Source organism: Anolis carolinensis, chromosome 4 (assembly GCF_035594765.1).
Source record: "Anolis carolinensis isolate JA03-04 chromosome 4, rAnoCar3.1.pri, whole genome shotgun sequence".
NCBI lineage: Eukaryota > Metazoa > Chordata > Lepidosauria > Squamata > Dactyloidae > Anolis > Anolis carolinensis.
Window position 1 is genome coordinate 134,683,842 of NC_085844.1, and position 26,219 is coordinate 134,710,060.

Here is a 26,219-nt window from a genome sequence, read left to right on the forward strand (position 1 = left end):
CACACAAGCCCGCCCTTCCTTCCCCTCTGGCAAACCCTCTTCCTTTCTCGTTGCCTTAGCGGCGTAGGAACTGGGGAGGAGACGCCGAGGGCTGCCTTATATGCCCTCCGGGGACGGAGGGGCGTGGCTACCGCCAAAATTTGAACTTCAGCTTGGGAAGAGTTTCCGTTGGGACCTGCGCAGGCGCAGCCTCTCCATTAGTGTGAATTCACAGAGTACACTCGAAGAAACATGGTTACAGGTGAGCAACCTGTCCATATTGAACTACTTTTTCTGTCAAATTTGTTGTATAACATGAAGTTTTGGTGCTTAATTTGTAAAATCATAACCTAATTTGATGTTTAATAGGCTTTTCCTTAATGCCTCCTTATTATCAAACATATTCGCTTATCCAACATTCTGCTGGCCCGTTTATGTTGGATAAGTGAGACTTTACTGTATATTTATAATCTTATATTATCTGGTTAGAACTGTACCTATTTTATATAGCTAAGTTATTACACTTATGGTACGGAAACCCAAGTTCTCTTCTTTTCCTTCTTCAGACCTCTTTCCTTCCTTCTTGTTGTCATCCTCCTCCTACTCTACCCTCTGCATGACAGTGTTATTCTGTCCCCTTTCCTTCTTAGATTAGTTCAGTTTCCCGTCTAATGCCTCGCCTCCGTGCCATCCTCTTCAAACTACAATTCAGTGAACAGGTGGAAAACATCAAGCCACAAATAGTTTCTGTGACAGCAGCCTGTGAGGAAGTCCGTAAGAGTGAGAATTTCTCCAATTTACTCTCCATCATCCTTCTGGTGGGCAATTATATGAATTCTGGATCCATGAATGCTGGTGCTTTTGGTTTTAACATCAGTTTCCTCTGCAAGGTGAGTCTGAAGAGTGAGATGCAAATCTTCATTACATGTCTTAACCATAGCTTACCAGAATACTTGGGGAGCTTCAGGTGGAGAAAAGAAAGTTTATTATGCTGAGTAACGCTCATACTGGCTCACTTTGTCCACATTTCTAGCTCCGAGACACCAAGTCGGCTGATCAGAAATTGACGTTGTTGCACTTTTTGGTTGAAACATGTGAGCAGCAGTATCCTGATGTGTTGAAGTTTCCTGATGAACTCATCCATGTGGAGAAGGCTTGTCAAGGTATTTTTGGGATTGTGAGTCCTTTTACACCACATATTTACAGCACCATTCCACTTTGAGTTCCACACTTCTATCTTAAGGAATCGTGCGAGTTGCAATTTATGTATAATTATTTAGAGTTTTCATGCAAAGGGGTCCTCTATTGCCTTACAAAACAACAAACCCCAGGATTTCATGGGATATTGCCATGGCAGTTGAAGTAGAATCATCACACCATAACGGTGTGTTGTGAAAGAGACTATTTGTATACATGCAGCGAGTGGTGTAAACCATATATTTCAATGCAAAACATATATTTTGGATCTCTCTGTGAAAACAAGCAATTTGTCATGCTAACTTGGGACAAGGAAAATGAAAACCTTTCTGAGCAGAATGACAGGAGAATTTCCATTATTTTGTTCTGATGTCATTTATTTTCCTGTGTGGAGGTTTGGCTCGCTCTGTCTATGTTATGATTGAGCCTCGTGGCTCTGTTTCTGACAGGCGTGGGCGTAAGACTCCTCGAGAGTCGGATACTCTCGAGGAGCGAGAGAGAAAAAGACTGCGAGACATATTTGCAGCACCCTCTGACGAAGAGTCTTTCGAAGGGTTCACGGAGAGAATGGAGGAAGGGCTGGTTAGCTCAGAGGAGGATGAGATGGATTGGACTCGGGTAAGGGAGGAATTGGGGGCCACTGGCCATGATGGGGCAGAAGATGAATGGGGACCTTCAGGATTAGACCCATGGCGTAGCTGGAGGGATGGGACGGGATCCACAGCTGGAGATGCTGTTGGGCGTAGTCAGAGGTGTTCCAGCTCTGACGAGGAAAGTGATGAGGAAACGCCCGGGTTAAGGAGGGCAGCTGACAGTGATGAAGATTTGTAACTGGCATAAAATGGGGCTTGGGAGCAATTGCAAATTGCGTCGGGCAAGGTAATCTGGGCAAACGCTTGGGATTCGTGTGTGTGTGTGGGACGCTTCCCTGAAGACTTGTGTACTTTCCTGTGCTGAGACGTAAGTTGATTGGAATCCAGGGTCAGACGGCGGGAGGGATTGTGTGGGCATTTGTTTGTGCAAACCTGTGCTTACTCTTATTAGCTTGACCTTCCGTCGTCTTCCTGACGGACGCCATCTCCTGCTTTGAGAACTCGGACTGAACTGACCACGGCTTGTCTTCCCCCCTTCTTGGACTTGGAAAAACTACAAACGTCTGCTTCTGGCTTTGATCTACGGAACGGAACTGGTCTACTCTACTGCTAAAATCCCTGGCTGCGTCTGCTCGTGTTGGAGATCCTGTCTGCTGTGTGTGTGTGTGGGAGCGACGCAAGTTACTCTAAAAAACAGTGTTGGCAGCAGAGAGGAATCTGCTGCCAATTAGTTGCATTCCTTGTATCTTTTGTTTCTTGGCTTTCGTTTTGTTTTTTACCCAGGCTGAAGAAAGCAGTTTGTTTTTTACCCGGATTAAACTCCGGTTTAATCCGGTTTATCTTTTGAACATTTACTTTTGTCCCTTTTTGCTCCTAAAGGCAAAAATTGCCTGGCCCTTGTGTTTTTACGGGCATTTTTGAGTTCTGTAATCTAATAAACTCTGTTACTTTGAATCTTGTGGCGTTCTGTCCTTGACAGATTGCCCGACGCCCATAAAAGGTTTATTGCAGCAATAAACCCGTCAGGAAGACGATGGATGAGTTAAGGGTCAAATTAGATCAATTGCAAACGGCTTTTTCCGTTAGCCAAACCGCTCATGCCGTGAAAGGACATGTTTTGACTCCTGAACGCTTTGACGGAACCAGGTGCAAGTTGCCAACCTTTTTGGCACAAGTGGAGCTTTATTTTTCTCAGCTCAGTGCTCATGCTTATCCTACAGACACTAGCAAAGTGGCCTTTATTTTGAGTTTGTTGACCGGTCCCGCAGGACAATGGGCCACTAATTTAATTTTGGGAAATGACCCAGTCAAGGACAATTTGAATAATTTCAAAAAGTTGTTAACTGATACTTTTGGGGATCCTCTCCGCACGGAGAACGCTGGGTGGGCTCTGTATCGGTTGAAACAGGGAAAGGGGACTGTTTTGGATTACTTAAATAAGTTTAACCTGTATCGCCACCAGCTGGATTGGGGGGAAAATGCATTCATGCTTTTATTTACTGCCGGGCTAAGTGATATGCTCCAGGATGAATTAGCACGCTTGGAGCCGGCTGAAAGCTGGGACGCCTTAGTAGCTAAGGTGCTGCGTTTAGACGCAAGGTTCGAGGCTCGTAAACATTCAAAAGCAATGTGTGCGCCACCCATGCATGTAACCAGGGCACCTGTGGTGATGGGGGAAGAGCCCATGGAGCTTGGGGTCTTTAAAAAGCTGTCTACAGAAGAAAAGAGCCGTAGGAGGCAGCTGGGCTTGTGTTTGTACTGTGGGAATGCTGGGCATTTTGCCAAAAGTTGTAATGTGAAACCTTCCCAGCTTTCGGGAAAAGGCCAGCCCTAGTGCGACGTGAGTCCAACGCACTAGGGCTCCTCAAGCAGTCAACTGAGGGGAGGAAGCATGTTTTCGTACCCATTACATTATCTGTTGGGGGAAGGGAACTTGTTTCTACTTTGGCACTGCTGGACTCAGGAGCCACGGTCTCTTATGTAGATATTGAGTTTGCTAAGAAGCATGGCATTCCTAAGGTGCGCAAGGCATGCGACGTGTGGGTGGAAGGAGCAGATGGGAGACTGCTGGAGACTGGGGTGGTTAACCAGGAAACCTCGGCAGTAACGTGGGAGGTGCAGGGAGTAACGGGAACGTTTGTGTGGGATATTACGAGCTTGCCTAGATATGATGTGATCCTGGGGATGGATTGGCTAGCTGTAGTAAACCCACAAGTAGATTGGGCAACACGTAAAGTGATTTTAAAGAGGCAGGATTGTTGCACTCTAAATGTTACTCATTCTGATATGGAGGGAGTGCCTGCTGAGTATGGGGAGTTCTCTGATGTATTTTGTAAAAAAGAAGCGGACAAATTACCACCGCACAGGCCATATGATTGCGCCATCAAGTTGGCAGAAGGTGCGAAACTGCCAGCAGGGAGGCTGTATGCCTTGACTGTACCGGAAAGGCAAGCTTTGCGGGAGTTTCTAGATGAAAATTTAGCCAAGGGGTTTATTCGCCCATCTAGTTCTCCAACTGCGGCACCAGTATTCTTTGTAGCCAAAAAGACTGGGGAACTTAGGCTGGTCTGCGACTATCGGATCCTAAACAAATACACCATTCGGGATAGGTACCCGCTCCCTTTAATCTCGGAACTGTTATCAAGGGTGCAAGGGGCTAAGGTCTTTACCAAGCTTGACCTGCGGGGGGCCTATAACTTAATCCGTATACGGGAAGGGGATGAATGGAAGACGGCATTTAACACGTGTTTCGGATGCCACGAGTTCCGAGTCATGCCTTTTGGGCTTTGTAATGCTCCTGCGGTCTTCCAGAGGTTCATGAACGATGTGTTCAGGGACCTAATTGACCAATTTTTAGTGATTTATTTGGATGATATCTTGATTTTTTCTAAGGACGAGAAAGAACATCGTCAACATGTCAAGCAGGTTCTGCACCGACTGCGGGCTAATGGGCTTTTCGCCAAGGCTTCCAAGTGCGTCTTTCATGTGCCTGAAGTGGAGTTCCTAGGTCATGTAGTGTCAGGTAGGGAACTTAAAATGGACCCACATAAGGTTGACGCCGTCAACTCATGGCAGGAGCTGAAGACTAAGAAGGATGTACAAAGGTTCTTAGGTTTCGCTAATTACTACCGGGAGTTTATTCCGAATTTTGCAAAGCTCACGGTACCTTTGACGCAGCTTCTGCGCAAGAAACAGCCATTTGTGTGGGGGCGGGAAGCTCACGAGGCATTTCTACAACTTAAGTCTAGTTTTCAATCGGACAACATACTAACCCATCCTGATGTTGACAAACCGTTTGTGGTAGAGGCGGACGCTTCTAGCTACGCGTTGGGGGCTGTATTGTCTCAGAAGGATTCCTCAGGGACCTTGCGTCCCTGTGGATTTTACTCGCGGCAACTAACACCCTTCGAGCAGAACTATACCATATGGGAGAAGGAGTTGTTGGCGATTAAGGTGGCGTTTGAGGTGTGGCGGCACTGGCTTGAAGGGGCACGGCACCAGATCGTGGTCAGGTCTGATCATAAGAACTTAGAGCACTTGCAAACAGCAAAGAAGTTAAACCAGCGTCAAATCCGCTGGGCTTTGTTTTTCTCCAGGTTTAACTTCAAGGTGCAGTTCGTGGAGGGGAAGGCAAACTTGCGGGCCGATGCTTTATCCCGCAAGCCAGAATTTAAGACCAATGAGCAGGTAGTATGTCAGACCATCTTGCCTACTGCCTCGCTGTGTGTTGTAGATAATGAGCTCGGGTTACATGACCAGATCCTTGAGGCTCAGAAAGATGATGTGTGGACTCAGGAGCAACTGATGTTGCTCTCAGCAGGTAACCGTACCATACTGCCGCATCTCCAAGATCAAGACGGGGTATTGGTGCGTAGGGGGCAGGTTTACGTACCAGTGGGGGCCCTCAGATTGGAGGTGATTAGAGCCCACCATGACGAACCCATGGCTGGGCACTTTGGCAGGTTCAAGACCGTACAGCTTATCACCAGGAGCTACTGGTGGCCAAAGATGCGGCAAGACATTCTGCGCTTTTGTGACAGCTGCGCCGTTTGCCAGCAAAGTAAGACGCCTGTTGGGCGCCCTAGAGGGTTGTTGTCGTCTTTACCTGTTCCGGAGAGGCCATGGCAAATCATTTCCATGGATTTCATTTCAGATTTGCCTAAGTCTGGGGGTTATACTTGTATTTGGGTGGTGGTGGATTTATTTAGTAAACTGGCTCATTTTATTCCTTGTTCAACCATTCCGGCGGCCCCTACGTTGGCCTTACTATTTACAAAGCACATCTATCGCTTGCACGGAGCACCCGAGGTGATTATTTCCGATAGGGCTCCGCAATTTGTGTCACGCTTTTGGAAACACTTCCATGAGTGCTTGGGGACTAAGTTAAACGTGTCGTCCGCCTTCCATCCGCAAACGGATGGACAGTCGGAACGGGTTAATGGGCTCTTAGAGCAGTATTTGCGTTGTTTTTGTTTAGATCAACCCACGGCTTGGGTGAAGTGGTTACCGGTGGCGGAATTTGCTTACAACAATGCGGTGCACACGTCTAGTCAGCATACGCCGTTTGAGCTTACTTATGGCTTTCACCCACGGGGAGGTGTGGCGCCGTCGACCAATGTGGTCTCTTCGGACCCTGTGTACCGCTCTACGGAAATGGCTGCATTGCATGATGTTGCCCGTCGCTTACTGTTGGAAGCTAAGGCAACGCAGAAGACTCAGGCTGACCGCCACAGGCAGGCAGGGGAGGAGTTGGAAGAAGGGGATTTGGTGTGGTTATCTTCCAAACATATTAAACAGGCTGGGGGAAAGTTTGCGCCTCGGTATTTGGGTCCCTTTCCTATCGTTAAAAAGATTTCTTCTGTTGCGTTTCGTTTGCGTTTACCGTCTAGTTTAAAGGTCCATCCAGTCTTTCATCGTTCGCTGTTGAAACTTGATACCTCTAGTCGTCGTGGTGCTATAGCGGAGGGTATCACTGCCACTTCTCCGCCATCGGGGGAGGAGGCCTTTGTGAGAGGGGATAGTGTTATGATTGAGCCTCGTGGCTCTGTTTCTGACAGGCGTGGGCGTAAGACTCCTCGAGAGTCGGATACTCTCGAGGAGCGAGAGAGAAAAAGACTGCGAGACATATTTGCAGCACCCTCTGACGAAGAGTCTTTCGAAGGGTTCACGGAGAGAATGGAGGAAGGGCTGGTTAGCTCAGAGGAGGATGAGATGGATTGGACTCGGGTAAGGGAGGAATTGGGGGCCACTGGCCATGATGGGGCAGAAGATGAATGGGGACCTTCAGGATTAGACCCATGGCGTAGCTGGAGGGATGGGACGGGATCCACAGCTGGAGATGCTGTTGGGCGTAGTCAGAGGTGTTCCAGCTCTGACGAGGAAAGTGATGAGGAAACGCCCGGGTTAAGGAGGGCAGCTGACAGTGATGAAGATTTGTAACTGGCATAAAATGGGGCTTGGGAGCAATTGCAAATTGCGTCGGGCAAGGTAATCTGGGCAAACGCTTGGGATTCGTGTGTGTGTGTGGGACGCTTCCCTGAAGACTTGTGTACTTTCCTGTGCTGAGACGTAAGTTGATTGGAATCCAGGGTCAGACGGCGGGAGGGATTGTGTGGGCATTTGTTTGTGCAAACCTGTGCTTACTCTTATTAGCTTGACCTTCCGTCGTCTTCCTGACGGACGCCATCTCCTGCTTTGAGAACTCGGACTGAACTGACCACGGCTTGTCTTCCCCCCTTCTTGGACTTGGAAAAACTACAAACGTCTGCTTCTGGCTTTGATCTACGGAACGGAACTGGTCTACTCTACTGCTAAAATCCCTGGCTGCGTCTGCTCGTGTTGGAGATCCTGTCTGCTGTGTGTGTGTGTGGGAGCGACGCAAGTTACTCTAAAAAACAGTGTTGGCAGCAGAGAGGAATCTGCTGCCAATTAGTTGCATTCCTTGTATCTTTTGTTTCTTGGCTTTCGTTTTGTTTTTTACCCAGGCTGAAGAAAGCAGTTTGTTTTTTACCCGGATTAAACTCCGGTTTAATCCGGTTTATCTTTTGAACATTTACTTTTGTCCCTTTTTGCTCCTAAAGGCAAAAATTGCCTGGCCCTTGTGTTTTTACGGGCATTTTTGAGTTCTGTAATCTAATAAACTCTGTTACTTTGAATCTTGTGGCGTTCTGTCCTTGACAGTCTATCTATCTATCTATCTATCTATCTATCTATCTATCTATCTATCATCTATATATATATTGAGCCAATGTTTATAAAGGGAGGGAGGGAGGGAGGGAAGGATAGCATTGGAACATTGGATGCAGATGTCTGCTTTGTCCAGTGATGGGGAACTGAAACTTGCAATTGAGAGTTACCTTCCTGGTCTGTTTCTTACGAACATGTGTTCTTTCTACAACTAGATCTATGTCATAATGGCTTCCTCAGCTCCCAGGGTTTCCTCTAAATATTAATGAGCAATGTGGAGGCTCATCAGTCTCTGATTTTTGGGAGAGTTATTTATCTGTCTATCTTAACAACATCCAGAGCCTATACTAGTTTCTGAAACAGGAATCATTGAATCAAGACAGATGTATGGCCACAATTTTGCAGTAGGTTAGGAAGAGAGCATACTGAAATTAGCACAATTCCTGGACCCTTTTAGGGTTTGATTATTCAGTCTTTTGAATGAATACAAGAATACGTATTCATATTCTCCTAGAATAAGAGTGGGCATGAAAGCCTCACATGTAATAGAGAAACAAATCCTGTACAGTCTTTTTAGAATGAATATGTCAAAGGCTTATTTGCCTAGTTGTAGTGTTGCAGTGCTACCCACCAAACTACTATCAACCTTCGTGTGACCCCATCCACCAACAGTGTGTCACTGTTTGGTTACGTCCCCTTATGCTGAGTAGTTCCCTTTGTTTGCTTCTTACCAGTTTGTAGCATTTTGCAGTTCAAGTCCTTCTAGTACTGTCTATTGGGCAAAGTTGTCTTGGTCACCTCAGGCAAAACCGCAGAATATGCTACGTCAACTGACAGAGAGCATTCTTATATAAAAAAAACATTTTTTCTTGAATATGTATGTAAGATTTCACAATTCACCATCACATCACTGAAAAGTCAGAAGAAATAAACAGACGATTTTCCATTAAATTCTCATATGTTTTGGTACAGTAGAGTCTTACTTATCCAAGATAAACGGGCCAGCAGAACATCGGATAAGCGAAAATCTTGGATAATAAGGAGGGGTTAAGAAAAAACCTATTAAACATAAAATTACATTATGATTTTACAAATTAAGCACCAAAACATCATGTTTTACAACAAATTGACAGAAAAAAACAGTTCAATACACAGTAATGTTATGTAGTAATTACTGTATTTACAAATTTAGCACCAAAACATTGCAACATTTTCTACAAAAACAATGACTACTAAAAGGCAGACTGCCTTGGATAATGCAGAACCTTGGATAAGTGAGATTCTACTGTATATCTTATTTTCTTGACCGTTCCAATTCCATACATATCTACTACTTATAACAATCTGTTTTACATCTTTCCCTCCCCCTATCATCCCCACCCTCCAGGAACAGTTGTATCTCTATTTCCAATATTATTTTGATTGATCAATCATAAGGATAGTCTGTTGTAATTCCTTATCTTTTCCTCTGATTATCAGAGTTTTCCATTTCGAATCCCAGTTCTCATTTAGGACAACCATTCATGTATTTGATTCTCCTATCAGAAATATAGTCCTGAAGCATATAATCCACTAAGTATTCTAACCATTTTTCTATTTCCCATTTTCTTTGCTCTTTCCAGCTCAGGGCAATTGTTGCTTAGGCAGTCCATTCTTTATTGGTACCTTTAGCTTCTATTCTCTGAGTATTTTTTTAAAATTCAATTCTACTTTTAGCCTTAAGATTTCTCCCATCTCTCTCTTTATTTTATTATAGAATTTTTGTATTTTATCGCAATCCCACCACATATACATATCGGTATCTGTTCCACCACATTTGTGCCAACATAATTTTGATGTTGATTTAGTTATGAGTTAGTTGATTTGGGGTTTGATACCATTTAGACAATATTTTCCATTTTGTTTCTTTAATCCTTATGTCTTTGATCTTTTATTGCATGAATCCAGTGTTCAGTGTCCTTCTCATTAGTATTAAGTTCCTCTTTCCCAACCTCAATCAGTGTTTTTCTATTATTTTCTTATATATGAAACCCACCAAACCTTTCTCCTTTTCTGTTTTCTATTTTAAAATTTGGTCTAAATCTGCTTCTGGGCATTCTTTTCTTTTCCATTGTATAATTCCGTTTGGATTACTGCCACTCACTCTACGTGGGGCTGTCTTTGAAGACGGCTCGGAAGCTCCAACTAGTACAGCGGGCGGCGGCCAGACTAATAACAGGAGCGGCTTACAGGGAGCGTACTACTCCCATGTTGAGTCAGCTCCACTGGCTGCCGATATGCTACCGAGCCCAATTCAAAGTGCTGGTTTTGACCTACAAAGCCCTAAATGGTTCTGGCCCATCTTACCTGTCTGAACGTATCTCCCCCTGTGAGCCTTCTAGAACTCTTAGATCGTCAGGGGAGGCCCTGCTGTCGGTCCCACCAGCCTCACAGGTAAGGCTGGTGGGAACTAGGGACAGGGCCTTCTCAGTGGTGGCTCCTCGGCTGTTGAACACCCTCTCCAGCAATATACGGCAGATACCAACTCTCCTAGGCTTCATGGAAGCCTTAAAGACATGGTTGTGCATGCAAGCTTTTAATGAATGAGAACATGGAATTTATATGACCTGTACAAAGATTTATTGAGGATTCTGGATGAATGGATTCTAATCTTAGACATGCTTAAAATTTTATATAATGTGATTTTATTTTGCAATGGTATCTGTTTTATATGAATTGTTGTTTTGTAGATTGTTTTATATGAATTGTTTTTACATTGTTTTTAGGCATTGAATTTTTGCCTATTTATTGTTTATTTATTTATTTCATGTCAAAAGCATTGCATAACAAATACATTTTAAAATGATGGGGAAAAAAGGAAATCACAAGCAACTAAATAGTTTTGGACCAAAAGCGGGCAACAGCAACCGCATTGTCCGTAGCTTTAAACAACTCCTCCTCCGTACATGAGGCAGGACATTGTGGGCAAGCATACATATGCGGAGTTGTTTGTTCTGCTCCACAGTCACACAAGGTGGAGGATTCCTCCAGGTAGTGCCATCTTGCCAGGTTGTCTTTTGATCTGCCCACTCAGCTTCTCAGTCTGTTTAGGGACTTCCAAGTTGCCCATTCTCGGTTTGCCCCTGGAGGAAGACCCTCATTGGGGGGCCATCCAGTTAGAATTGCCAGGTTTAGCTGCCCAGAGGGACACCCTTGCTGTTGCTGGGGGAACATCAAGAGGAGTGGTGGTTCTCATGAAGCCCTTCCTTGATTTGAGTCTGGTGGGAGGAGGCTGGTAGTCATGCAGTGGGTGGCTTTCACAATGTTCGACCTTATTTCTCTCGCAGTTAGCAGCAACTTCCCGTCGCACGTCAGGAGGGGCAATGCCAGCTAACTTGTAGAGTTTATCAACAGGTGTAGGTTTAAGGCATCCTGTGATTATTCTGCATGTTTCGTTCAGTGCTATGTCCACCTGCTTTGCATGGGCAGACTTGTGCCAAACAGGACAGGCGTACTCTGCAGTTGAGAAAGACAAGGCCAGGGCTGATTTTCTTATTACTTGTGGGTCTGCACCCCATGCGCTGCCAGTCAGTTTCCGCAGGATGTTGTTGCGTGCAGCTACTTTGTGCTTGGTGTTCATGCAGTGTTTCCTATATGTTAGTGTTCGGTCTAAGGTGACTATTTATTGTAAGCCGCTTTGAGTCCCCTCGGGGAGAAAGGCGGGGTAAAAGTGATGTAAATAAATAAATAAATAATCCTCTGTTTTATTCCATTCCATAGAAGCCAGTTACTTTGCCTACATTTTTCTTTTAACACCTCTCAATCTTTAATTGTTCAATCTGAATTTAGGAGGTCTCCAATCATCCTTATTCCACTTTGTTTCAATTTTTTTATCACTTTGCCATATATCTGTTCGTTTTTATTATTTAGTATAACTATTTTATTTATTGGGAAATTACTTTGCCATTTTTCCTAGCATTCCAATGATGAAATCATTGTCCCCCCTTTAAATTTTCTTTAAACACGTGCAATGATCCTACCCATTTATTGTTTTCTCAATTCTGGACTATCTTTTAGACTCCTTAATTGTCAGGCCTCAAAATAATTTTGTGAGCTGGGGGCTCCCCACCCTCCATTTTCTTCCAAAGAATAAAATATTGAATTGGTGATTCTACTTTTATTTGCCCCTACTACCCAAGTTTTAATTGAGTTGTCCCATTACTTTATTATTTTGTTGGGGATACTGTAAGGTAAAACCTGGAATATAAATAAAAACTTGGAGAAAATCATCATATTTACTATCTTAATTTTATTTGAAATATCCCAGTTTCATTTCTTCTAATTGTGTATTTGATTATTAACTTTTTTATAGTAGGTTGTAGTTCATTTGTACTGTATATTATTAAAACGTTTAGGGATATATACCTATATATATATTTTACCCTCTTTCCCCCCAGTTTTGTCCCCAAGATGGATTATATTTCCTTTAACTCTTTCCAGGATAGATTTTTATGTAGAATTTCTGATTTTTCAATGTTTATGGCCAGCCCTGATAACTTTTCATTTTTTAAATAATGTTAGTAACTTCCTTTATAGATTTCTCTGGTGATCCAAGTAGAACTATAGCATCGTCCACATATAAATTTAGTTTTATTTCTTCCTTGCCATTTTTACATCCTCTAATTTCTTTATTGTTTCTGATTAAATTGGCTAATGGTTCTATCGCCATTGTGAAAAGAATTGTTGAGAGGGGCCAATAATAAAACCAAATCAAATAAAGAAAAATTAAGATCAAAAGTGGCACAAAACAAGGTTGCCCCTTCGATAGAGAGCGTTCAGTTGTGCTTCTGCATCTCATGATATATCTTTGTGACTGGTGTGTGAGGATGTACATCCATCCTGTGGCTGTGCATCTCGCAGGCTAAAATAGTATTTGTTTTTGATTAGTCAACTACCTATTTTTTAAAGTATTGTGAACAAAATATAACAAATCCAGATAATAAAATGTGTTAATAGAAGACTCCTCCCCCATATTTCCTCTTTGTTGTGCTACAAGAAGACACAGATGCAGACATGGTAATTGCCTATCTTGAAACAACGAACAGAATTTTGAACCTTTGATTATTATTTCAGGAAGGGCAGTCACTATGTCTACATTTGTTCTGTTGTCTTCTGCCTTCATACTCTTCCCCTCCATATGCATTCAAAATTAGCAAGCCCAATTGGTAATAAATGGGGAATTCTGTTGCAAGAGCTCTTGCTTCTTTGTAATTATTTGTTTCCCCCCTTTATCTTCCAGGTGCAACACTAAGTATTACTGGAGTTTGGCTAGATTGTGCGGGAAAAGATGTTTTATTGAATCTATATCCGCTCATCCTTGCTGACTTGTAAAACCCTTAGAAACATTTATTTTCTAAAGATCCTGAGGCTTCTTTTAGAAGAAAATGCATTTTAAGATCCCTTTTTGCTGACTTCAGCTGCCCGTCATATTGCAGCTATAGTCTAATTGGGGGCACAATCTGACTGATGTTTGAACATCGTATTTCCTTCCTTTATATCAAGAGGTAACACAAAGAAAAGATAATTATTCTTTTTTTATTCTTTTATTCTTCCTTCTCCAAGTTTCTGCTGAAAATTTACGGAAAAACCTGGATCAGATGAAGAAACAGATTTCAGATGTGCAGCGTGATGTTGACAGTTTCCCCAGCGCTACAGAAGAGAAAGATAAATTTGTAGAGAAAATGACTATATCCTTTAAAATACAGTTCATTGGGAAATCTAAATAATAGCCTGTAGAAAAATGAAACCTGTGTATGACACTGTGGAGTAGTCCTCTGGATCTCCTTCTTGAATTTTGAGGGCTTGATATGCAGCTGCCAAAGACAAATTTGAGAAAGGGTACTCTCAGAACCATGTAACTTTCCACATCTTCTTGGATTATGACTCCCATCAGGCCTGTTTTGCTTAGTCATGTTTAAAGTGTGGGAATTACAGTTCAGCATCAATGGGGTTACAGATTCCTTATCGAGTACATACAAGCATTACTCAGCAATTCTACTGAGCCCTCGGTACTGTACCTTTCTCATTCCTCTCTGCTCTTGAGTGGTAAATAAGCAGGAGGCCTGAATGAAAAGGAGTACTTTGTATGCATCAAGGCGACATATCTCAAGAGTTGGATGGTAAGAAAAGCAATGATAACAGCCACTGAGATCCAAATAGAATTGGACTTCAGGTGAAAAGAATATACTGCTCCAAAACACTGGGTTTTTTTTTACATGTCCTTTTGTGCCATCTGCTCTCTAATGGAAAATGTGGGATAGACAATACACACAAAAACATCAAAATGGAAAATATGGCATTAATAGCAACATTAAATTAAACTAAGTACTTTCACTCAACAACTAGGTGTGTTCTTTAACTTAAGACTTACAGCTTTGTTAAAGAGGCCCAAGAGCAGTATGAGAAGCTACGGATGATGCACTCAAACATGGAAAACCTTTATAAGGAATTAGGTCAATACTTCCTGTTTAACACCAATAAAGTATCAATTGAGGACTTCTTCACTGATCTCCACAACTTCAGAAACATGTTTGTGGTGAGTATTGAATGGTCTTCAATAAATGAATTAAATTTCAGGATGGCTCTCTCACTCATGGCCGAGTATGATTGTCTTTCAAGAGTGGAGTCTTTGAGGTGAGTCCGTAAGTGACTGTGGAGACCTGTTCTAGATCCACATGTTCTTTTACATTGGAGACATAGATTTCCAGATAGAAGTAAATCCCAACAAGGATTTGCTTGATGCGCTTCCTCTTGACACGTTTCTCCCATTTGCCTTCTATTTGTGCTTCTTCAAAAAACCATAGCACTCTTGGTAACAGCTAACCTTCAGTTGGGATGCTTGAGTACCAGGTCTTTCCAGTTCTTGATGTTTACATCATATTTTTAAAGGTTAGATTAAACTCATCTTGTCTACTGGCATTCTGTTTTCTGTTATTGGTCTGAGATTGGTCCTAAAATAGCTGCTTTAGGAGACGATGATCAGACATTTGGATAATGTGGCCAGTCCAGCAAAGTTGATGATGGAGGATCATCGCTTCAGTGCTAGTGGTGTTTGCTTCTTCCAGAACGTTGACATTTGTCCACCTGCCTTCCTAAGAAATTTGCAGGATTTTTCGGAGGCAACGCTAATAGAATCTTTCCAGAGGTCAAGAGTGATGTTTGTAGATGGTCCATGTTTTGCAGGCGTACCATAGAGTTGGAAGGACAAGCATCTTGGTATCTCTATGAATGTCCTGATCCTCAAACACTCGCTGCTTCATTAAAAAAAAGAGAAGTGTAATGAATGAGATCTTTAAATGGTTGATTGGTATGCTGCTTTATCCCCTCCAGGACTTGATATTTTTTATGTTTCTTGGACAGTTGCAGTTGATAGAACTATTCTGCATAAATTTGTTTAATCCTGTGTGCATCTCCTTGCACAATGTGTTCCCCTGTTGAGATTGAAACATCATGTAGACCCCATTTTTCTAACATCCCCATTGCTACTATGAGCTGTGTCTTGTTTTCAGCAAGCGTTAAAGGAAAACCAGAAGCGGCGAGAGACAGAAGAGAAGATGCGAAGAGCTAAACTAGCCAAAGAGAAAGCAGAAAAGGAAAGGCAGGAGAAGCAACAGAAGAGAGAGCAACTGATTGACATGAATGCAGGTATGTGGAATAGTTTGGTGAATGGGGTCTGAATGCAATTCAGGGGAAGCTTAGCTTTACATGTGAACATAACAGCAGACCTTGGTGCTGCAACCCTGACCTTCTAGCTGTCCACATGGGTTTATTGAACCCATATTGTGAATTCATTGCTTCAGTGGAAAGCTACTCAGAAAGTGACAGGACAGACCCCTTGATGGGAAAGTGAGAGTTTCCTCCCCATTAGGAAAATCTTAAGAACTTGCCTGGATTGGACACAGAACCTATTAATCCAGTAGTCTGTGTCTAACACTGGCCATCCAGATTCTTCCATAAAGCTCACAAGAAAGAGAATAAGGCAGTAGCCCTTCACACATGTATAATACTAATAACAACAACAACAACAACAACTACTACTACTACTACTACTTTATTCTTATATCTTGCCTCCATCTCCCCGAAGGGACTTGGGACGGCTTACATGGGGACCAGACCCAGTAAAACAGAATTAAACTATAGCACAATAAAATATATTGCATTACAATAAATTAAAACAAAAGATGTGCCTTTCCCTTTTATGTTTTTCATGATAATTAAAACCTTCAAATTCCCTTTGAACATTTTCTTTCTGTCTCCTTTCAAGAAAATGGGGGACATTATTCTGCTGAGCCTTGAGAGTTACCCTTTTAAATTACTTTCAGTGCTTTAAATTATTTTTTATTTTGTATGATCATTGTGTTATCTTTTTCTATTCATTTTATAAATAAATAAATCAGATTAGGTAGCAATTGTATTGCTGTAGCTTTTTCCCCCTATCTGGGAGTAAATAATGTTTATAAAGATGTCTGGTAGTTATAAATATTAAATTATTTTCTAACACCTTACAAATTTACTACTTTATCTTAGCATAAGTTTTCATGAATGTTTGAATTGTTGCACATATTGTATGTTTTTTCTCATGTTATCATTTTACACTTTGCACTATTTATATATGTTCTTCCCATACATACCTTCCAACTAAGGATAAAACTTCTCAGTATAATGAAGCTGAATCCAGGCTACAAAAGCTTATGCCATAATAAAGTTGGTAGCCCCCAACAGCTTTGCAGGGTTACAAATTACAAGATTTCACGTTCTTATTTTTCCAATAAACTAAAACAAAAACTCTTCTGGAAGTTTAGTTCATCATATTAGAACCTGACACTACAGATTGAACTCACTTTCTGAGGTTTCATGTTTGAAATGGAAATGCTATTTCTGTTATTTTAAAAATTTGTTCTGATTGCTATTACTAGCAAATGAGCAATAATATCTTGGCTGTTTAGTGATGATGTTCTCTTTATAATCACCCTTTTCAGTGTCAGATGTTCATATTGCTAAACATTAGATTATTTAATCAACTTTTTTGTAGATTGTAGTTTGATGATATGATGTATCCTCTAGTTTCTAAACTGAAAGTGTAAATTAAGCCTATCAAGCCTATCTTTGCACAGACCAAATTTTTGAGGCACTTGTTCTGAAGATCAAGGGGCCTCTTGTGAAGCTGAATCTTCTGTTCTACCAGTTATATGAGGCTTTCTTCCATACAGGCACAATCTTCTCTTTACTACCAAAGACATTCCTTTGTTAGAACATATGGACTCAATTACTGCCCCTGTCTGCTTATTTCCTGTCTCCCACAATTTCCTGCCAGTTATCCTTGCCTTTGAGCAAGCTGAAGTTGAGCAGAGTGACAAGGCTTATGGATCTCCCTGCATTCTTTCCCCCCTTCCCCCCACAATTGGGGCTCAAATTACTGTGGCAAAACAAAGCTATGTGCAATATATCTGTGGAGGAACAGCACTGGCCTTGTCAAGGAAGGATGTGAGGGAATTTAGAGGGCCTCACAATTCTCACAGATCCCCTCATATTCTGGATGAAGTATTTCTCAGTTCTTGTGATGCCAGCTGCCAGTTTCTGTGGCAAGGGAGGCACTTTCTCTGTCCCTCTCCCTTTTGAGAATGATAAGGTCCTAAAGCCCTTTTCTCAAAATAAGAGGACCCAATAAGATAGGAGCCATACTCTGTTCTTGCATCATGATGGCTCACTTTCAGACTCTGCTTATGACCCTGCCTGATAATCCTGGCCAGTGAATATCTATAATAGTGAGCTAGATGGACCAATGGTCTGACACAGTATAGGAAAGTGTCCATTTTCCATGTTAGCTGTAGAACGCTGGGCTAGATGGGTGATTGGTCTGATCCAGGCCTCCCATGGCTTTCCACACAAAATCCATTGCTTTAATGCCTCCGCTGTTCCTCTTCAGAACTGCCTGGCTTGTTGGCAACATTTCCTTCAGGAGAGCATTTTCATATGCACGCATCGTAGCCTTGAAATCTTCTGGTGTTTCCTGCTTACGTTTTCCTGCACGCAGACTGCTGTTTTTGTGCAGTCTCTGGAGGAGCTGGGAAAGAACTAAATAATGGAGACAAGTGAATCAGGCTGGAGAAGCTGAAGGAAAAACAAGGCAGTATAGGTTTTCCCTCTGATGGCTAGCGTTGCCTCACATGTTTCCACACGCAGATGGCTGACCTATTCAGCTGCCTCCGTGTTGCTCCTGCCATCAATCACATGGCCCTTTCAGATTGCCAGATGGCTCCCAGTCCCTTTGCTGTAGCAATTATTTTCAGTGAGAAGTACAGGAATCCAACCTCTCTGATATTTTTCTATAAGCCATATCCGTCTGAATGGCATTCCTGGTTTGCTACAGTATATATTGCCCGTTCATTCTTGGGCTGACTTTTTGCCAGCCATTAGATGACGATGGTCTTTTCAGACATGCCTGATAATCCATGCTCACCTGTACAGTTCCATCACTTACATAGCACCCCCGCATGGCGTTGCACCCAAAGGAGGGTTGTTGACATTTGGGATGATGAAATTACATACCAGGTTGTTTAATTCCAGCTACATGAAGTCTACAAGCTCGATTTCTAGGGGTGCATTAGGCATGCCGAATGTTTCTTAACAGTACCAATGAATGATGTTACAGTGCTTTTAAAAACCAGGTTTTGAGGCGTCAGCTCTGCTTTCCTCCATAGCTGGCAGATTCCTGTATGTCTCAGTTTACATTCCATGAGAGTGATTCCTCTGCAATTTAATGTGCCTTCGGCATTTCTTCCAGAACAGGCCAGAGGTGGAGAGCCCCAATTAGCAGGTTGACTGTATCACGGATATAGGTCAGATGTAGCAGGGTCTTTTGGCCAGGAGGTGGCACTGTGGACAATGGATTCCCGGTGCCTGAAAGCACCCAGCAGATGTTCTAATGTGATTTTATAGGTTTATGTTTTGTCAGGAGCTGTTACCATGGAAACCTAGATTTTCCCGAGCTCTTCCTGCATTTGTGTTTAACCCTTTCTTTAGCATCGAGCTCATTGGAAACAGAGGCAGATGGAATGTGAAAGGGACCATGCATCTTTATGCAAATAATGGAGTCTTGGGGCTTCTCTCTTCTTCTTTTTTTGGCAGATGATGTCAAATTTGAACTCAGGCACATATTGATAGAAAATAGTTGAATGTGGCTGCCTAAGATTTTTTTTATAAAACTTTAAAATAGCTATCATAGCTATATTCCCCCCTTCCAGGGTATAGCTGGATACCCTTCTCCTATGAATTAAGAGGCTCATCACAGTCCTTTCCTCTTTTGTGCATCTGCATTTGTTCTCTTTATCCCACTCCTCTTGCTGTGTCTCTGGCAGAGGAATGGCAGCACTGTCTTTGCCTCTCTGATGGTGCAGGACATCTCTATTGGTGCATGGTTGCCGGACAAGGCGGGCGCTTGTTGCTAGGGGAAGGAGATCAGTCGGGGCAGGGCAGCTAATCTCCTTAGTGGTCAGAGAGGACTGCAGAGAGTGAAAAGTAGATTAATGGAAATGGATGGCACTAATACCCGCGGGGTGCTAATCACATCAAAGCAACAGAATAACCCAGCAGCTGGGCCCATTAAAGATGGCTGGGACCCTGCCAGGGAGCTTACAACATGTGGGAGGGAGGGAGGAAGGGCAGGCTGGGTTACAAAGGGATTCCACTTGACCGAATGGCACAGAGGCATTCCTCCGTATTGGGATGGAACAATTCAAATCCACCCTTGTACATTACCAGGAAGAATGGGATTTACAGTTTCTCCCCCCCCCCTCCCCCAACCACTTGCGTACCATTTCCACTGTAGCCAAAGGATCTGACACCTTAGACATAGGAGATAGCAAGCTTTGGATTTCCTTCACCTTCTCTTTTACTGCTTCAGAGGTATATTTCCTTCTGTTTTCTTTATAGAGTCTCACTAATCCAAGCCTCTGGATAAACCAAGCCATTTTTGTAGTCAGTGTTTCCAATATATCGTGATATTTTGGTGCTAAATTCATAAATACAGTAATTACAACATAACATTACTGCGTATTGAACTACTTTTTCTGTCAAATTTGTTGTATAACATGAAGTTTTGGTGCTTAATTTGTAAAATCATAACCTAATTTGATGTTTAATAGGCTTTTCCTTGATCAGTCCTTATAATCCAAGATATTCGCTTATCCAAGCTTCTGCCGGCCCGTTTAGCTTGGATTAGTGAGACTCTACTGTATATGTATATATATATACATATATATAAAACTAGCATAGCATGTTATTGCGGGGAGGGGCCTCCAGCTGATTCAAAGAGACAAGATGGAACTCTCTTCATGGCTCCCTCTAATAATAATAATAATAATAATAATAATAATAATAGGAAAAAGGAAAAGAAAAAGGTTTGGATCATTGATGTCGCCATCCCAGGTGACAGTCGCATTGACAAAAAACAACAGGAAAAACTCAGCCGCTATCAGGACCTCAAGATTGAACTTCAAAGACTCTGGCAGAAACCAGTTCAGATGGTCCCAGTGTTGATCGGCACATTGGGTGCCGTGCCAAAAGATCTCAGCTGGCATTTGGAAACAATAGACATTGACAAAATCACGATCTGCCAACTGCAAAAGGCCACCCTACTGGGATCTACACGCATCATCCGAAAATACATCACACAGTCCTAGACACTTGGGAAGTGTTCGACTTGTGATTTTGTGATATGAAATCCAGCATATCTATCTTGTTTGCTGTGTCATAATAAAATATAATAATAATTAATTTTATTCCTAGGGGACATAACAGAGGTAGAATGTTGTGTACAGATCAAAACTATAAAAACATACCAAATCACTTTGGTAGAGGGCTTGAAAAATGGCATTTTATAGCCAAAGAATGCATATGCTCAACACATTTTTTTCCAATTCCTGTAAAAATTTGTTCAGATGGATTTGGTAGCTTTTTAAAACAATCGCCACATGTATGTATGTATCAAACACACTCAATTAAAAAGTAGGGAAAGTGTGTTCAACTAAAAAGGAATGTGCGGTAGAAAAAATAAAACCTGCCCCTTCCTTCTCCCTGTGCTTTCCTGCTTACAGAAGAATTCTTCTTTCTTGCTGACTTTCAATATTGGTGATAGGCAATGAGATAATAAAGCAATGATATTCTAGGAAATAAAAGGGGACAGGTGTCAGTTTTGACTGCTGTATCCTCTTTACTGCCCTTACTTGAAAGCCAAACTGTGGTAATAAACATAGTTGAAAGTGTGTGCATTAAACACACAAAGACATCTATTTTCATCTTGAGTCAAAGGTGTAAAAAAGGCCTTCCCAGATTGTACCTTTGGGGAGTGTGAGAGCATTGCAGGCTGCTTGTTTAAATCCTTTCCATAAAAAAATCTCAACACATGTCTGTAAGCAAGCATGTTAAAGAGAAGCATTTTAGGGTTAACTGCCCCGTGAGCTGCTGTTTTATAGATGTGTTTCGGCTTTACAAGGAAAAGCAGTCTGACATCTAATTTCATTTCCTAGTCTCTAGCCATATGTGTTCTGAGCTTGTATTATCCAGGAAGAATTGTAAATTAAGATCTGTCTGGAGACGATGTTTCTGTGCAAACTTGTTGAGGGGAGGGAGATAGAATAATCATTTTATGGGATTGAGGTGATGGCTGGCGATGTTTCTAGCATCTGTGACAAGTTGTGGCTCTTGGTGATGGAGGCAACCAGAACTCACCCTGTTTTAAAACCTGTTTTTCCTTGCAGAAGGCGATGAAACCGGAGTTATGGACAGTTTAATGGAGGCCTTGCAGTCAGGAGCAGCTTTCCGTAGAAAAAGGGGACCACGCCAAGGTAAGGTCTTGTTCACATGTTTCAAAAGCAAGTGTAACATACACTCCTTTCTGAGAACAGAATGAGATTGGCTCTGTAAGCGAGTGTTCCAATCCAGCTTTGACCCCTTTTGGAAGAAAAGAAAAGAAAAACCCAGGGAAATTCTTGGAAAAAAATTGCTACCTTATTGCCATCAAGCAAAACTTTCTGCCATGATGATTGTTGCAGTTTCTGGTGTCTTCTGTACACTGCTAACAAAAAAGCAATATGTGTTGACTCTGAATCAAGTATTCAAAGCTACGAAGTTCAGGAAATGACCTTAATAATTCTTTCTTTGTTAGGATATCACTAAGAAACCTTACAATTTATGCTGCTTAGAAATTTCTGTCAGCAAGGTAGGATAAACACATAATCTATGTGTAGAAGAAGCTGGAACAGGTTGGAGACATGCAAATCATAGAACAGGCTTGATTCTTAATTGCATAAATTCTCATCAATACTTGTGAAATGGTCATCAGGTTAAATATTTTGCCCTCTCTTGGTTTTCTTCCCATATTAGGAAATTAATTTCTATGGAGGAATTAAAAATAAATCATTATGTTTGAGAGCAGTGAAAGGAAATGAATGAGTTGGCTATCCATCGTGCTATCACCCATCCCATGGATTTAATACAGAACCTTTCCTCTTGCCACAATAGTGATGAGTGATTAATATCTACTCGAAACCTTATACAATCTTCTTACAGAACAGACTCAGGCCAGCCTTTTCACTGCAGGAGTTGGTAAAATGGGATGGCGGCAGATGGTGAGTGGAGAGAAGTTAGGAAAAAGACTAGCTTCTCCCCTTTTCATCTTCAAATATGATGGTTTTCACCACTTTTGACTACAAAGCTGAAGCATTTCTTCATCAATTCCTCAGTATTTTAGATACAGTCATGCTTTTAAGTGTTAAAAAATCTATAAAAATAGAAAAAGGAGAATAGATAGACTGAAACTTGCTGCCATGCTGTTTTCAGGCTGTGGATGCAACTTGAATCCACATATTTTCCCTGCAGGTCTTTCTGCCCCCGTTCTCCTTTAATAGACAGATGGTCTGCAAGCAAAGGATGCACACTGTAATTTGCTAGATTCTGTAAAGCCGAGGAAAAATCTTGTTTCCTTGTAAAACTCTTCTAGGCAGCTGTTCTTCGAAAGCAAAGCATATACAACGAAGAATAAAGTAGTTTTGTGGGTCTTTCAGCGTCATAATATACAAGCCTGTATATTTAAATAAACTGCATTGACTGAAGCTTGCAATAGTGACAGAATGAAAACAGAAGTGCTGACCTATTACTTCTGGACATCCAGACTAAAGATTATTTTTAAAAGAAATATAACCTTACCATATACTTTTCTGTCTTTGTTACAACTATGAAAAACATCTTGGAGAGGTCATTTTCAGTTGTTCCTTTCACATGCTTTATTCCAGGAAAAACACAATTGGTTGATTCAGAAATAACTGTTGCTATATATTGATAGTCACTGTCCTATTAAGGTACAGACCAACATTATTTTTAATTTCATTTTTATGCAAAAGAAAAGGCCTTCTCTGTACACAGTATATAATTGTGATTGTGTGTGTGTTGCTGTTTTGGAGCTTATTTATTTACAGAAGATAATATGAAGTAAGTCTCCTTGAAATGTATAATGAAGTGTGTCTCCTTATCTGCTGATCTGTAATTTGTCAAGGATATAAAATTAGATCTTTCTGTAAATGAAACATTGGGATGTCATCTTTAATTTGGTAATTTGTGGAGTTTTAGAGATGATACTGCATACAAGTGATAAGTATCATGAGCATATATGTATTAAATTATCTTCGTTTGGATTATAAGTATCCTATTTGAAGGATAGAAAGGGTTGTTTGTTTCAGTAATAACTTGTTCAAGAAGGGGATGAGAAGGAAAATAAACAAGTTATTTTGTAGCCATTCATTTTAATTCAGCCAAGCTTATCAAAGGAGTTGTCAGATAGCTTACAGAAAGTCAGTGAAGACACCACTGTTCAGGTAGCTCAACAAAAATGACTTGTTATGTTGTGACAGCCTATTCCACAATCCAATTAACCTAAAATCCTTGGATTTAAGCTGTTATAGTCTCCTTTGGGGTCAGTGGGATCAAGATGACATTAAGTCTAAACTGCCTGATTTAAACTGAGTTGTAAAGTAGTCTTGACAGGGGCAAAGTCTTCCTATTGTTAAGACTGATCTGTGAACAGTTTTTGTATTATGGTCAGATGAAAGCAAAAGTATTCCTAAGCCAAGAGGATCATGAATAAATCATCATTTTGAGAAGGAAGGGCAGAAGGTGCATGAATTTCCTTTTCTGGGTGCTCAGCATATCCTGGAATATGGTTTACACTGACACAAAATACAAATGTGTGAGAATCTTAATACTTCCAGAAAGCAGAATTTTGCTCTTAGTGGTGCAGAGTAAATGCTGAGGAACGTCTTAAGGTCTTGCAAGTCATGAGCAAGATGGAGGAGGAGAAACTTCCAAGAAGTGTTTGCATAGTCTGCTCAGCTTTTAGTCTTCCTTTTTTGCATCTGGTATTTTTATCTTCTATGTCAGAATTGAATTTCATTCAATTGTTGCCCAGAACTGAACAAAACTCACACAATAATGTGGCAACGTAATGTGATATGTTTTTGGAGGCCCACTGAAGTTGTAGAATTTGTAATTTGCATAAGGAGGATTTTTAGATGAATGCTGGAGTGAGTTGCTTACGGCATTTTTCAGCAACTTTGTGGGAAAAGGAAAAGCAGCAATCATAGCCTCATTCTCCATCAGCCACTGACTTTTAATTGGAGCCAAAATGCTGGACTGAGCAAGTGCAGACACCAAACATTATTGGTTTAATTCCACATCCAACCAAACAGTAATTAAGAGAAGTTTGTTTGTGTGTGATATTTGACAAAAACCAAGACAGAAACATTCTTCCCATGCAAAGACTTTGCCCAAGATTTTCACATAGTATTATACACCCTGTCTGCTCATTCCCATGTGCCTGGCGTGCGTTGGAGAAGGCAAGGTGCCTAATACGTTTCTTGAGCTTAGAGCAGTGATTCCCAACTTTTGAACCCCCAGGTGTTTTGGACTTCAACTCCCAGAAATCCCAGCCGGCTTACAAGCTGATGGGAACTGTGGGAGCTGAAGTCCAAAATACCTGGAGGCCCAAAGGTTGGGACCTACTAGCTTAGAGGATAGACTACACCAAATGAAAACGGTTTCTGGGAAAACCATTACCTCCAGGTTGGGATTATTGCAATGCACTCTATGTGGAGCTGCCCTTGAAGATGGCCCGAAAATTACAACTTGTCCAACGATCAGCAGCCAGACTGCTAACTGGAGCAACTTACAGGGAGCGATCAACTCCCCTGTTCAAGGAGCTCCATTGGCTGCCGGTCATTTTCCGGTCCCAATTCAAGGTGCAGGTAATGACCTATAAAGCCCTAAACAGTTTGGGACCCGTCTACCTTCGCGACCGCCTTTTCCCCTATGAGCCTACACGATCTCTTAGATCTTCAGGGGAGGCCCTCCTCTTGTTCCCGTCACTATTGCAGGCTCGGCTTACTGGAAGAGGGCCTTCTCTGTAGTGGCCCCTCGGCTCTGGAACTCCCTTCCTAGGGAGATCAGACTGGCCCCAACCCTGTCCGTCTTTATCAAACAGCTGAAGACATGGCACTGCCAGTATGTATTTGAATAACCACCAATTTGACAGACCCCTACAACTGATGCATACTTTCCAGCACTTTATTTTCTTCCTATTTATCCTACCCCGCATTATCCCAGCCGTCTCTCTGACACTTGTCTATGCACTTTATCAAAAGCCCTTGGAAATTATGTATTTTCTTGCTCTCGATCCTTTTATCCATAGTGGTGATGTTGATATTATTGCCTTAACTTACTTGGTCATTCTTATGTTTTATTATATGGTATGTTTTTAACTAATTATTTTACTTGATTGTTGTACTATTGTTTTTAGTTATTGATATGTGTTTTAATTTGTTATTCTTTGTTCTGTGTTGGGCTCTGCCCCATGTTAGCTGCCCCAAGTCCCTCTGGGGAGATGGTGGCGGGATAGAAAAATAACAATTATTATTATTGTTGTTGTTGTTTTTGTTGTACAGAAAAGTCTAATGAACGTAGACGACAATGTTGAGCTATGTCTGTATCACCCTGTATTATGCTTATTCAAGAAATCCCAGCCCCAGAGTTCCCTAATTCCTGAGGGAGTTCCCTATATGTGGGTACAGGCACTCAACAAGTATGGCAGGGGGACCAGCATCATAGTAATCAGGAATATTATTGTTATCATTATCATTTATTTATATAGTACTATTACTGCAGATGGTAATTAAAAGA

The 26,219-nt window shown here is 41.7% G+C and overlaps 1 protein-coding gene across 1 annotated transcript in view; it reads left to right on the plus strand.

Moving 5' to 3' along the window:
* The window catches only part of diaph1 (diaphanous related formin 1), a 142,006-nt gene that overhangs the window by 102,593 nt on the left and 13,194 nt on the right, over positions 1-26,219 (plus strand). Inside the window, 6 exon segments of the mRNA XM_062977847.1 lie at positions 630-869; positions 1,013-1,142; positions 13,557-13,681; positions 14,365-14,529; positions 15,503-15,638; positions 21,752-21,838. Coding sequence (XP_062833917.1) covers positions 630-869; positions 1,013-1,142; positions 13,557-13,681; positions 14,365-14,529; positions 15,503-15,638; positions 21,752-21,838 — 883 coding nt within the window.